Raw genomic sequence first — 15,886 nt, forward strand, 5'->3', positions numbered from 1 at the left:
CTCACGACCCGACTTCCAATTTCTTCTTCTTTTCAGTTCATCTACATTTTCCCGTGTCGGCAGCAGCCTTCCTTTTATGGAGTTCAGGTTTTTCAACACCCGATAAATATCTCCATGTTTGTTTGTTTTTCCCAGTTAATTTTACAACATAATTCCAGCTCCTATTGTTTGTTTTGCGCTGTTATGTTTGTCTTCTGATACCACAATCACGCTAACGTAAGCACGTAGCTAATTGTTAAATGCACGTTACGACAGTGTTCATGGGAAATGTAGGATTAGAACAACAAGCAGTGTTGCCAGATGCATATTACCATTTAAAGTCTAAACACAAACAAAAACCCTCAAATTTCTTGGCTGAAAATAGCCCAATCTGGCAACAAAGACTTTCCGCAGCCTGCTGATTTAAACGGCAGCAGCGGTGCTTCATTGTTCACCAGCCAAAATGGCTAGTAACGCTACAATGTTACCCGCCAAAGTTAACTCTTACCCGCATTTGGCGGGTTGGCTGATGTTAATTTAAAGCCCTGTGTGTGTATATATATATATATATATTTATTTATGTGTTTATAAAGGGTGTAACAATACATGTATTTGTATTGAACCATTTTGGTACAGGACGTTCGGTTCGGGTACAGGGTTGTGCACAGGTGAGTTCTTGGAGTTCATGTTTACTCCCGCCTGCAGCTGCATGTGCAGCCCGTACGTCATGGCTAACGCTAGCGAGAAACCAGAGCTGGAGGACCCTATCCTGTCGCTAAAGTCTCCTGCTTGGGAACACTTCAGCTTCCGGGTGAAATACTGCAACGGAGAAAGACCAGTGGATAAAACGAGGGCAGTACGCTGACATTGTTCAGTTGAGATCGGGTATGTATCCGGCAACAGGACAAACATGCTAACTCAATTAAAACGGCATTGTATTTTTTTTTTAAACTTAAATACATTGTTGGTTTACTAAAGTTTCGAATAAACAACAAGCAAATTTATGTTTTGCATTTTGTTCCATCTGTACCGAAAATGAACCGAACCGCGACCTCAATACCGAGGTACGCATCGAACCGTGATTTTTGTGCATCATTACACCCATAATATATATATATATATACATACTTTGTGAAAGACAAAAATCTGTTTGTAGCTATTTTGTATTCTAATTGAAACCCAAACACTTGAATTGTCTACAGTCCCTTATGCATCAGTAAATAATATAAAGGATCTCTGCAAACTAAAACTAAATACTGATATTGTCTCCATTAACTTGAGAGTACATCATAAACCCTCAGACGCGCACACACAGGACTAGTAATTATATCAACAGATACACGCCTACCAGTATCGTGTTTAAACACGCTCGCACAATCTTGTGCTAATTTGACATTGCAATTCCACATGTGCAGTGTGCACACTGGTGGTTCAACTGTCACACACTGTCACATGCTAGGAACAAACCAAGCTTCAGTTTTTGTCACCAAACTAGTTTGGTTTAGCTATTTAGACACATTTCTTTGTTTTTAAAACTGCTGTTCAATTCTTTTAGGACTTCCCAATTCATTACCGCACAAAGGTTTATAGGGGAGTTGGCATTGAAAGTGCTGATGGTGCATTACTCACATTAGTGACGCACCACGTTCACAGCTTCTGACACAGCAGGTGCAAATATCTGCAGAGTCCGTGTCTTTGTACTTTCTAGCCTCTCTCATGCTCACAAACAAGAGTTTGTCCACGTCTTACCTTGGAGTTGATCATTTCAGAAATGCGGGCCTGAGGGCTCTGGCCAGCTTTAGATCGGACCATCACGTACACGGCTTTGACTTGTGGACAGGAGCGCAGCAGCTTCTCCAGCAGCACCTTAGATAGTGAACAAGTAAACAAGCAAGAGGGGTTCAAAAATAGGCTTTTATCTTCAAACATGCACAAACAAATAAAGCTTGGGATTGTATCCTTTTTAGTTTATTTATTTATTCCTTTCATTGAAAATACAAACCCATTCTCCATTTACATCAAATAATATCACAGTCCAAATGAAACATTTTCATGATTGGAAAAAAGCAGTAAGAAGAATAAAATTCTTATCAATACATAGTTAATGACCCCACCAAACTTCCCCATCAATCCACGCCATTTTCACTATTCTCTAATAAATAACACAAAAATGACAAATCAAAATGTAAAGCATATTTCTAAAGCATATTGGCAGATTTTTCTTTTGCCCTATACTTTTTTTTTTTTAATTGACAAATATTTGTACAAACCTTCAAATCATTTTCTTGAGCATTCCACAACCTTTTACTGACAACAGACAAACACATTAGTCCTAAAGAAGTACCAGCTGCTTGGTGTTTAAAATCAAAGTTCCTCCTGTGATCATCATTCTCAGACTGGCAGCGTTCTTCTTCTGGGTTTAAACATAAAAACTAATGTTTGCAGTTCGATTATGTCTTTAAATTGTAATAATCCTGATTTGATAAATAAGGAATGTGTACGGTCTCTAAAACAAACTTTGTAAATAATTCTGATCCTTCTTTTTTGTGACAACATCAATGGTGAAATGTTACTCGTGTGCAGCAGTTAGCTAACCTTTTACGTTAGCCAAAAGCTGTTAGCCAACTCTATGTGTTAGCCCACATCAACAAAATAAGTGAAATATGGCAAAATAATAGAACAATATGACATTCTCAAAATTTTACAAGGTAAAACATACTTAGATTTGTTTAAAAAAAAACAACAACTTGATATTGTGGTTTAAAGCTGCAAGAGACTGTTTTTTTTTTCCTTTTTAAATCAGAATTGTGCAGTGCTGGTAGGAAATATGTATTGCTATAGAAAAGTGGGAGGATAAGTAGCTTGATGGTGGGACGTCTGGGACATTTAGATTTGTTGTGAAATGTGTAGAGTGATAACTATTGTGTTTTCATATATTTTGGCTTTTAGCAAGGACACTGTATGGAGTTCAACCCCATCTATTTCGATTCCAGTTTGTTGTCCTCGCGGATCCGGATCTCCTCAGACCGGAACAGACTCGGTCTGGACTCGTTTAGTGTCATTAATCCACAAGAGTCAGTTTAGATTCACACGGAATTTGTAAAGCATTTATGAAAATTCCTTGCTTTTATAGAGAGATAATTTATTAACGGCATCATTGCAGTCCAAACAAATCTGACATCACACACCCTTGAACCAAGCAGCAAACATGTGCACATTCCGTAAGCAACAGTCACGGTTGAGGTAGGACTGATGACATCATCACTGTAGAGGAAGGACCAATGTTCCAATGTTCTAATATTCCAATGTTACAAAATGGGTGGGGCGTAGGGGTCGGCTCTCCAGTGATTGGCTCTGGCTACGGTGTGCAGTGATTGGCTAGGTAGAACCAATGTTCCAATGTTCTAACTGATGACATCATCACTGTAGAGGAAGGACCAATGTTCCAATGTTCTAATATTCCAATGTTACAAAATGGGTGGGGCGTAGGGGTCGGCTCTCCAGTGATTGGCTAGGTAGAACCAATGTTCTAACTGATGACATCACTGTAGAGCTCTGACTGATGCCACTGTAGAACTAAGACTAATGACATCATCAAGCTGGACTGATGACATCATCACTGAGTCCAAACAAATCTGACGTTGCTCATTCTTGAACCAAGCAGCAGCCATGTTGAAACTCTCAGGTCAGTTTGATCCTGATCCGCAGAGATATTTGAGGAACACACAGACAGACAGACAGAGATTCATTGCTTTTATAGAGATAAATTCATAGTGTAGGCCTCTGAGATCAATAAATTGAAGCTTATTTGCGGATGAAATCCAAAGAAAATTATAATCTCCAGCGTCTTTAAATAAATCATTAAAATTAGAGTGAAATCTAATCTGTGAGGGCTTCATTAAGGAGGTCTATCATTCCCAAGTATGTGTTGCATTTTGTTACCTGCTCAAAGAGGCTTTCTGGTGTACTGAAGTGCAAACATAAGAGACACTACAGCTGCAAACCCCACATGTGAAGACACGTTCATCTGAATGAGAGTAGACAAAGCCTTGGTGACGTGCCTGCCTATTACAGCAGAGCAGACCAACACTAGACGTGATTGTGACACAACGCATTGACACACATAATTGGTTCAGCTCCGCCATGTGCTCTGGGTCACACCCTTTTTAAACCGTACCTTGCCCATGAAGCCCGTGGCCCCAGAGATCAGCACATTTTTTCCTGCATAGTAATCTGGGATGGTCACCATGATGTCTGCAAACTGTTGATATCACTCCACCTGCAAGATGGCAGCATAAAAACAACAATAACAGATTAAAACAATGTTCAGATTAAACTTTCAACAGCATTCTAAGGTATTATTGGAGCTTGTTAAACCTGCCTTTGAAGACGTTTTTATTGTTTGTCAGTTTTTCACCCAAAGGGCCAAATATTAGCATTTCTTCCAAGAAAAATGGAAAAAGTTTTTTTGCTACAAAAGTCTTGCTACACGTTTGGAATGTTTGTAGCCACATTTGTACGCAAAATATATTCAGAGGCGCTGTACAAATAAAGTTGAATTGAATTGAAAGTAACGGATTATAAGTACCACAAAACTGTCAGAGTTGCTTTTATGGGTAGTATGTTTCTAAATAAGTCATTTTACTTGTATGTTTTAAAAGAAGTAAAGTAATTTATTACATTTCTACACCTAACCGTTACTGAGTAAACTATTATTTTTCATTTTAAGATGATCAACAGACATTGTGAAACTACAAAAAATGGAATGACCAGACAACAATCAAATGTGTCACATCATAGCCGACCAACCAGATTAAACGTAACCCACAGCGCCAAAACAGCATTGAATGCTGTTATTTTCTTTGTTTTAGAGTTCATAAAGTTAGCTTTACTTAGAGCCTGACCTTTTTTTTTTTTTTTTTTTTTAATTGCACTCGTTGTTATTTTATTTAAAAGCTTAGAAGTTTAAAAGTTCAGGATTTGGTCTCTTCCATTTTAGGTTTATTAATGAGATGTTTACTGTACGCAAGGGAACCGTGGCAAGATTTATTACCAAAAATAAACGTGGCAGGTGAAAGTAACTAGTATTTTTTACTTTGAGTACTAATTAATTGAGCTACTTTTTACTTGTACTTGAGTATTTGATGTATGGCTTAGTTGTAATTGAGTACAATTTCAATCAAGTAACAGTAATTTTACTCGAGTAGAATATATCAGTACTGGATATATCATCTGGTCTTGTTTTGTTCCTAATGCCACTAAACATCCATGTAATTGCATGGCCTCAGCTGGGCTTGTGTGGCATTAGCAGCTGATCATTAAATGTGGACGGGTGATAAATGCTGATTGGAAGCATCACATTCAGTCGAGTGGAGCATAGGAAAGTGCGATATTTTATCGTCAAAAACATTCTCACCGGTAAGAATTTGTCATCCCACGAAATAAACGATAAATTCCCATGTCGGAAATTAGTGAGGGCCACGGGCCATTTGTCCCTCAATTTAGCCAAGAATGCTCCTAAAAATCCTCATCCCATTGGCCAAAACTGCCCACAAGTTTGTTGTCAACAACTTAGTATTCTCTGGAGAAGAATGCTGTTCACGGCAGCGGAGCCTCCATGGTGTGCACTACCGCCGCTCCCGCCCCTCAGCCCTCACACCCACCCACCCACAGTCATCGGTGCTCGTCACGGCTACCTGAAACTGCAGAGCTGCGATACATCATGGACCCCTACTGGGTTAAAACCATCCAACAAAGTGAACCAATCCAAGTTCCTCCATCAGATCCACCCAAAGTACCACAAACACAGGGACAGAGATGAACCCGCATGAACGATTATGAACTGGAAACTCAACTAAAGCTAACTATGCTAAGCTAACACACTGACACACTCCATATAAGGAATAGACCAAGTAAAACCACAGAGAGCCAGGGCTTGTTTATGGTCAGATTTAACACTTTACTATGGAAGGATTAAAGCTAAATATGTCACACGTGTAAAATAAATGTTAGCATAAATAATAATGTCACTATTCATCTGTCCCAATTTGTGAAACCCAATATTTTTTAATCATATTTCACGTGTTCACAGAAAAAGCTGGTCCCATTAGACTAATGTAACTATTGTGATTATTACACATAAATATACTGAATGATTAAATCATCAGCTTGATCTGGTTTAATTATAGGAAATCAGAGAAATATTTATCAATCATGACTTTATGTAACTCATTATCAGATAATGAAACAAGATTCAGCAACAGTAAAAATACTAATGGAGTTATTTTTGCTTTTCATGTGCTTTTTTTTTAGAAAATAATTGTATTTCAAATGAGGAAATAAATGAATTACATACAATAACACTAGTGATCCACATGCACAAATATATTCCATAAAATATCAGCTCATTAACTCTTTGAGTCAGCAGCTATTGTAGCCTTTTTAAATGTGTCTCGTGTATTTATTTATTTGTGTTTGTAAGGAACCTGTTTACACTAAGTTGTGAATTTTTTTTATTTATAGTTTTTATTTATCGTGATTTTTATCGTTATTGTGATAAATACCAGAAATGATTGTGATAATTTTTTTTGTCAATATCGCCCATCCCTAGTGGAGCAAATGCATTAGGCATGGCGTAAACGCAGGCAAAAAAACAACTGTGGGTCAGCTGGGGCTCAGGTGGTTAGGACACTTCATGTATGGTGAACTTTCATTACTTAATGGTTAGAAAACCCATTATGACTCATATTTACCTATTCACACAAGCACAAACTCACTCAGGCATCACATTCTGAGCTTAGAAAGGCAGCGTGCAACGTGTTTGATCTATTCTGGTAGCAGGAAAAGAATTGATAGCACCATTAATCCATCTTTAGACATGTTTTCTATGTCACAGGACGTGTTGCTGGCCCATTGCAGGATTCTTTTGTCTAAATATGCTGCATTTATTTTATGATCTTTTATGATTAATGGGTCTTTTCTTGAAAATCTGTAGTTCATTACCTTACGGCCCATTTACTAGGTCCTAGTGATCCTTACCGGTACATGTGCAGAAACACAAAAAAACTGATACAGATAACGCTGACTTTTGTTTTTTGCTTTGTTTCTCTTTTAGAGAATATACAACTTAATTGCTCAAATTAATAAAAAAAACAACACCATTGACAGTTAAAGTCAAGACTATAACAGACTTATGAATTACTTTAAAAAAAAGATTCACAAAGTCTTTTAGAGCAGCACTAAAGATTAATCATGAAAACTGGAGCTATACCAGCAAACGCTTGGCTGCTAGGGGTTCAATTTTCAGTTTCAAAATTTCCAAATTCCGTTTCAGTGTTGATTTATTTCCGCGTCTTGTTACAATTTTTGTTTCCATTTCTTCATTTCTCCCTTTTTAGATGATTTTACTAGCTATTAAAGTTCCCGCAACCGAACCAAACATGCTAAATACAGTATGTTTAAAAGAGTCAACTGCTGTTATTAATTTAATTCTACACTTCAGATGAATTACAAAATCGGTATGTTACACTAAAATCACTCAAAGTTACATCACAAAAGCAACGTTAGCCTAGCGACACTGCTAGACCCCCAGCTACGTGTTTAAAGAGAAAATGTATGGTTAAAATATGTGACTTGGTCCCAAAACATTATTTTCAAAACCTTTAAAGTCTGTGTAAAGTAAATTCAGCCATTTTCTTCTAAACACATTAAATAGGTCATAAATGCATTCCTTAAAACACGTAAAAAGCCATTCATCCATTTAGAATTAATTGTGGAGCGAGGTTTCACAAACTGAACTTCAAATTTCTGTGTTCAGGATTTAATGTAACGGAGCCCTCATTGGTATAAACCCGACCCTGCTGCCGAAACACACAAACCTTTCGTGGCCTCCAGCGGGCGCGATTCAGCCCCGAGCCAAAAACAAACCACATATTCGGACTCGGGGGGAATAAAACGCGTCCGCTGATGTCACATTTTCCATGAAATTAGCACTTTTTTTGCACCATGATTGTGTGTTTCGCCACTAGCGGCCGCAGTTCTGACTCTACCCGGGAGAGATGCACATATTCGGACTCGGGCAGAGCAGACCTTGATCCGAGCATTTTTGGAAAACCAATGGGAGAAGCACTATCGACGCTGGAGCCGCTTTCACACTGCCCATAGACACAGTACAAGAAAGCGGCGCCCTTCGCGCGCGTGGGTGTGGTTCCAGAGTCTCTAACTGACACGCCCCCAGCATTTCAGAGCAGAGAGAAGTGCTTGTTTTTCCTGCATTTTGAGACCAAATTTTACAACCTTTTCATCTGTCAAATTTGGCTCAGTGGTCAATGACACATGTTTCTGTGGTGTGACAAACTCATAACACACATTTATTTCTGCTTTACACGGACTTTAATTACTGTCGACCGGCTAATCACCCACAAATTTCCACGCAGGCATGTGATTGGAGGTGTAATGCTTCTGCCATGATGTGTCACCAGGTAAACCAATTGAATGCAGTTATAGTAATCTGAACCGCTTGTTCATCACAACATGAAAGAAGAGCAATAATATGTATGTATATAATGGTATAAAACATTAATACTGAATAAAGATAATAAAAGGTATTGTATATATTGTGAGAAAGAATATTAACTATTTAAATATTGCCACACTATATTTTCTATTCAAAATTCAATTGATGATATTTGTGTAGTAAATATTAAATAGTATATTATTAGTATTATGTACATGCATATGTATGTATATATGGATATCTCTATACGTCCCGTTCTTTGCTTACCCGGGGTCACATTTTAAATCATGTTTGCAGTTTACACTTTAAACGACTCCATAACACACAACTCTGACTGTACTAACTACTGACGTATTCCACATCCACGCCATAAAGCAAGGCTGAGGCTGAAGTGGAAGAGCAGGTTATTGGGTTCATAAAATGGTGCTTTGAACTTTGACCCTCCATTGCTCTTTGAAAATATTATTATTGAATCTTAAGATGCTCCTATAGAACAACAGATGGCAGTTTTGTTTTTCACAAACTAAATTCAAATTCAGAAAATGCCAACAAGCAAAGGTTACCATACAGATAATCATCATTCACCAACAGGAAACACAAGACAAAAAGACAATTCTCAGCTTTAGCTGCAAACGTTGCGGCAATTTAACAAAACCTCACGTGAATTATTTGAATAGCAAAGCATTACTGCTGCAATAATTACATAAGTGAGGGTGTAAAGCAGCTTGTGTAACGTGGAGCTTGAACTATGTTTGCAGATGATTTAAAAACAAAGCCAAACAAACTGAGGAACTAAAGGAGAGGCTGTGGTCAGAGGTGCTTGAGGCTGATGTAGCTACAGTTAAACCAGTTATGCTTCTTTCAATATGGGAAGTCATTCAAACTGCACATGATGTTGAATGATAAACTAACTTTTTTCAAAATAGGATAGTAATTTACGAATACACATCATCACGTGCAGTCCTCCCCATTTGGAAAGTGACATCAGTCGTTTCCTCTTTATGTCTGACTTCAGCTACTGTAGTAAGATGAACAAACAGTGAATAAAAGGCACACATTATCATCGTGAACACATGACCTGGTGGGCGGGCTCTGTCAGTCTTCTCACCACAGCAGAAGAGGACAGTGGCTGACTTTATGACGGACTGTAAGACGTTTGCGGCGGTAGAAAAGATCGGTTTCATATGCAAGGGTCGGCCGATCGTCGATTCCCCAAAATAAGGGAAATCGGTACCAATCGATCAGCCGACCGACTGTTAGGTGCATCTTTATTTAGAAATGTTGGCTAGTAACAGAAAAACATGTTTTTGGGTGGCCGCCATTTTGAATTGTCCAATACGGCGACCCCATTGAGAATTTGCTCCGTCTCCCGCCAGATTTGAATTCAGCAGGTCAAAAACTGTCTGCAAGCTTGTAGACAAATTTTCACAATTCTTCCCGCAACAAACCAGACTACTATAAGAGACAGCACATGTGAGTGAGTTCTATAGTTTGTTTGGGGGAGGGTCTGGGTTAGGACGCACTCAGCGATTATCTAACTGAGTGTTTTATCCTGTTCTGAGAAGTAGAGAAAGCAACGACTCCTAAAACGAGTATTTCAAAACAAATTAAGCTATAAAGAATAAATATGGTATAGCAATACAGGCGACATTGTAATTTTCTATATCGTCAAAATAGAAAACTAGATACATCATGAATCTTGATATATCTTTAAGTCCTATTACACACTGTTTTTACAGTGCAATATAATCAAAATTCAGCTCAATAAAAGTAAAAAACTAAATCCGTGTTTAGTTACCAGTACTTGTTTTATCTTTCCCCAGTCCAGGGTAAACAGGTGGAAAACCAGTGGGCATGTGCAGTATATGGTTTATGAGGAAAAAAAATTGACAATTGTTTCAAAAAGATGCAATACAAAATCCAACAGTCACTGATGCTAAAAAACAACTTTCGGCATTATGTTTTGTTTTTTTGAGCATAGTATAGTTTTATAAAGAAGACTTAAACCGTTTATATATATATATATATATATAAATAATAATAGATTTCATTTATAATGCACGTTACATTTAAAGCAAATCTCAAAGTGCGACAAGTAAGGATAGTAAGGATGCACTGATCGATCGGCCAGCCAGACCACTCAGTATGCAGCATTTGAAGCGAGGAATCAAGCTAATGCTAAAGCTACAGCTAGCAGTAAACAGAGTCAAGGATCCAGAGAGCGCTTATCAGTGAAAAGAGCAAAACTACTACGAGGAAAATGATGGAGTTCATAGCTTTGGATTTGAATAAAAACCTTCAACTAATGTATAAGTGACTGTAATAAGTGAGAACAACTAACCTGTGTCATTTTCATTCTGTCATTACCCATTGACTGATGAAAATGTTACACATGACGCACTTTATTATTTCTGTACAATGTTTGACTTTTAGTTTTTGTCCTGTCAATTGTTGCAAGTTATTTTTAGAATAATATTTTTGACATTTAAATAGCCACAAAGCTGCTGCATTTGGACATTTTTTTTTAATTTTGCTCGACAAGGAAACTTAAAAATCAGGACACTTTGTTCGTGGTTTATGATGTTTTGTTAGTTTGTCCTGTAGATTATTATGTTATCACCTACCCCAAACCCTGTGATTTTCTTTATTTGTTAAACCTAAACACTGCTGTGCACTTTATTTTAGTCAAAGAGCTCCAAACAGGTCTGCAGTGTAACTTGTTGGACACGTTTATTTAGTTTTTAAAATGTGAAAAATGAAACGCTAAAGAAAGTGATATAATTTAGTATTTTGGACAGCAATGTTCTAAACTTTTCATTCATATTGAGATAACTACCTCATGTGCAGTTAAAACAACATGTTTGTATTGTTCCACTGGTATTGTTCAATGTTTTACAATATATTAAGATTGGAACATTCAAGGTGTATGAAAAAAAAAAACCTGGAACGGCCAAAATTGGTATCGGCCGGTCAGGCTTTAAAAATCACTGATCGGCCAGAAAATTGCAATCACTGCACACCTACTGCATAGGAATAAAAAAAAACAAATGAAAAGAAATAGCTGAGGGCTGCTAAAATAAAAAAAAAAGGGTGGGTGGGTGAGTGGGGGACTGCATCGTGGAGCAAAATGTCCAAGTTGTCTGTTAGATGGAGAGTTTGATGGTAAGTTTTAATTTACTTGGTGTAAGTTTAGTCGGGCTTGTTTTAGTTAGTCGACTAAATTCAGTTTAGATTAGTGATCGTCAAATTCATCGGCCAATTTTTGCGTGTTTTTTATGTGTATCGACATCGGCTGATGCGCGCTGCTGCGTTCGCCGATCCACATTATATACAGAGCGGCTGCTACAGGCTGCTTGTGTTGCTGGAGACAGGCTACAGAGCCCCTCCCCCCACTAGCAGAGCATGAAGGAAGCTCTTAAACCCCAACGGCAAGTTTTAAACTTTCAAAGCATCTTTTAACTGTTTAACTTAGCTGTTGTTCCATGGATCCAAGTGTTGTTGTCGCTGTTGTATTTAACGAGCAGCTGGCTGGAGGTTTGGAGTGTGTGCATGTGTATCTTTCCCTCTCTGCTTCTCACTTAGCGCTGCGCTGAGAACAAGTTTTTAAAACTTTGAGAAGCAGTTTCTGACTTCTTTGAATATTTATTCCTGTTAATGTTGATGCAATTTAGAACAGAAACAAACAGTTTGTTGCTTAATGCGCATCTGACATCACGTAATTTTCCTCTGCTAATTTATGTTCTGGGGTTGTGTTGGAATTGACTATTATTCATGGCTTCTTTTCGTGTTTAATACTATAATTATATATCTTAATACTCAATAATCCTGTTAATAAAATATATCTTCAGTCAGGCCAACTTTTGTCAAAGCTATTTTCAGGACATTCATAATATTTCATGAGTGTCTCACTCTATTTTTTTTTTTTACTTGTTCTTGTTCTACATCCCCTGTTTTTATCATTTGTTAAATATGTTTTACTTGGTGTCATTCTACCTCACCTTTGTCAATTTCAATAAATGTTCCTTTTTTAGAAAAAATGAGACTTGTAGCATTTATTATCATCATTGTGTAATTCTTATGATGTAAATTGAGGGAGCAAAAGTAGTATCGGCTCCCAATACCGGCTCAAGACAATCAGTCCGTATCGGTCGTCGGCTAAGGCTGATGGGAAAAAAAAGAAAATCGGTATTGGCATCAGCCCTAAAAAATCCATATCGGTCGATCCCTAGTTTAGATGACTAATTGTATGCGGTTTTAGAAAAATCCTGAATAAAATAAATCAGGAACAATAATAACTTTAAAAATTTGTATTTTAGTTTTACCCTAGTGAAGTAGTTTAATAAATGTCAAGAGCACAATAATAATTGTCATTTTTCCACATGCATTGTTTTGTTCAGAAATGTAATAATAAAGTACAGGCCCTTTAAGAGTTAAAACATGCTTGTCAATTCTACGCTGGCTTTTTTTTAACAACAGGAAAAGAAAAAACACACACACACCTGAAGCACAGGAATCTTATTGCATAGAAATCAAGATGAGCACCTGGACAGAGGACTTTCCATACAGCTTCTGGCTAGCCCAGCTAAACATGATGAGAGACTAAAGACGCTCTAGGAAAGCATGGCCAGCAGCTCTCTACAACACTCTTCCTGTCCTGAATTTGTTTGATTGGTGACAAATAGATCAGCAACAGATCCAGATCCTAAGCACAAAAGATTAGTTAAACTGAAAAGCAGCAGAAGGCAGTGACAGCAAAGCATCAAGTGCAGGTGCTCATTGAATTAAATGCAGTGATTTAAAAAGTGAATAAGTTAGGAACATAGTGCAAATAAAACATAAAAAGCAATTGCCTAAACGTTTAATAACAATTTGGGGTTTTTTTGTTTTGTTTTTTTATATTTGGTGCCAGAAACAAGTTTGAAACTTACACTAATTTTTGCGTACACAGCGCTTTTTGTTTCACATATTTTGGTGAGCTATTATTGCAAGTTACAATGTAAATTGTAGTATTCAGGCTTCTCGCCAGCGCTGTTGAGCATTCTACATGTACGCGCACGGACATGAATACCGTCTGGTTGAAACGTGTTCGGGCTTAAAGAGACATCAGCTTTCATTTGAATTTGAAAAAACTTCGGAACTTTGGAATAAATAGTTATTTCTTGTCTATACAGTGTCTGTGTATTTATTAGTCAGTTCCTCCAGGATTTCGCGGCCAATTTCTGTGATTGTTGCGGCCTAAAATGCCTGATTGTGTGGCAGCTTTAAAAAAAAAAAAAAAAAATGTGGCAAAGGTTGCCGCATTTTGAGGCTTTATTATTCTCTATAACTTTACCTAAACTGGTCAATTTGCCAAAAAACCTGATTGCCTTTGAATTATTTCATAACAATAGAGTAAAGAGCTCAGATCCACAATAGTTTAACAAGACATGGATTATTTCCATCACATTTTAAAGGTTTCCAGTGCAGAGAATATTACAAAAAATCTATTTAAGTTTTTGCAGAAGAGTCTCGTGTTCAGCAATTTGTAAATTTGTGCATGGAGATACCACCAGGGGGCGCAAGCACCAATGATATTGGTCACTACAACCGTTTAAGACGGTACCTGTAATGAAGCTCTATCAAATATCATATATAATAGTAGAAGTTTAATAAGGTTATTTTCTTTAAATGTCCTTCTAGAGCAGCAGGAGGTCATTAAACAGTTGCGTTCGTGAGACATGTTTGACTAGGGATGTAACGATTCACTCAACTCCCGATACGATTCGATTCACAATACTGGGTTCACGATACGATTCTCTGACGATTTATTTTACAAAATGAGACTGTAGACAAATGATGATTGAAAAATATTCCTTTATTTTTTTGGGGGGAAAAAAGCTAGAAAATACTGTACTATTTTCCTTTTATTTTTCATTGTCAAAAGAATCCCTTGATAAACTATTCAAAATAATGCAATTTAACTAAAAATAAATAAATTCTGGTTCCATAATAAACAATGCAAAACTGCATAATAGTTATTTTTCTTTTTAAAAGTGCAACTGAAAATGTATTTTGTGCCTTAACAAATGGACTTTAAAAAAAAAAAAAAAACATCATTGCCCTGTATTTACATCAGATATTTGTTTGGACCAGCAGAGGGCGCTGGTAACCCAGTGGTCGGTTGGCATGCAGCTAATCTAGCAGTGAAGAAGAGATGCTATGCTAGCAGACAGAGCTAATTGAATAACGTGACTTTTACAGATATTAATGTAATATTGCAGATATTCTTTCGGTGCTGAAGGGGTAATGAATCATTTATTAACATATTTAAGAGTAGAAGGCAGCCAGAAAGAAAGTATTAGCAGACTCCGCCCGCCGCCTACACTTCTGGATAGCACCCCCTGCTGTTAAAAAAAGTACTGCGATTCAATTTTCAGAAGATCGATATCAATCGTGATACCTATGAATCGATTTTTAACTGCCTTACGATTAATCGTTACATCCCTATGTTTGACACAATTTTGCTTGAAAGAGTCAGTTTGGCTGTTGTGACACAGTCTGTAACCAGACTAAATGGTGATTCCGCTCGCACCGGAGGACTCCCGGCTGCTGATGGTGGCTGCCGGCTTTGGATGTTGATGTGGCTCACACAAGCCAGACAGACTTCACCCATGTCGTGCCGCCAAATCGACCGTAATCTTTAGTCAGATTGGTTCAAATTGCGGGAATGATGGTGGTGATTGGACAAAATTGCAGGGCCGCGCAGAATTCGTGGGGATTGGCTGAATTTGCATCAATAGCTGCGATCACAACATTGCGAATTCCTGGAAGGTCTGATTAGTGGAGGACCTATACCAAGCATGAGTAACTCTAACTATATTCATCATCACCTTCACCAATTCAACAAATAACTTTTAGCTTTAAAGGAAGGTTGGAACAAAGATTAAAAAAAAAAAACACAACTTTAGCTTTACTTCAATAAATTTGGCCCTCAGAGTGTTATAAATGTCACGCAGTAGGCGCTCGCTTGTGCGCCACGCGATCCCTCAAAGCTGGGAAAATTTCCTGTTGATAAATCTCAACTGTATATGAAGTATAACCCTAAATAAGCTGTATGGGAAATTTTAAATTTTTAAAAAAATATTTTTAGAGGAGAATTTATCTGCATTATCGGCTGCACTTTCCTGATGACATTACCTATACCTCTGTATGATCTTCTGCTGTGTGTCTGGTTGCTAATAAAGAGTGAACCTGACAATCTTGGGCCAACAAGGGCCTGGTCTGGCCTTTGATAGAGTGCCCATGAAAAAAGCCACAGTGGATTATAATCAGAGGATGAGGCTGCAGCACACCGTCTGTGAATAATTGATCGAATGCATTGTAAATGCTTAAGCTGAAGTACCTGCTGCAGTG

General features: G+C 37.6%; 1 protein-coding gene across 2 annotated transcripts in view; it reads right to left on the reverse strand.

Annotated features, from left to right (window-relative positions):
- Positions 1-15,886, reverse strand: part of far1 (fatty acyl CoA reductase 1) — a 46,871-nt gene that overhangs the window by 24,942 nt on the left and 6,043 nt on the right. For both annotated transcript variants that reach the window (XM_028449746.1, XM_028449745.1), the window contains exons 2-3: positions 4,157-4,258; positions 1,729-1,845 (exon numbers count right to left, since the gene is read on the reverse strand). In XM_028449746.1, coding sequence (XP_028305547.1) covers positions 1,729-1,845; positions 4,157-4,228 — 189 coding nt within the window. In that variant the 5' untranslated portion in view covers positions 4,229-4,258. The remainder of the gene's footprint in view (positions 1-1,728; positions 1,846-4,156; positions 4,259-15,886) is intronic.

The sequence above is a fragment of the Gouania willdenowi genome, chromosome 6, assembly GCF_900634775.1.
Source record: "Gouania willdenowi chromosome 6, fGouWil2.1, whole genome shotgun sequence".
NCBI lineage: Eukaryota > Metazoa > Chordata > Actinopteri > Blenniiformes > Gobiesocidae > Gouania > Gouania willdenowi.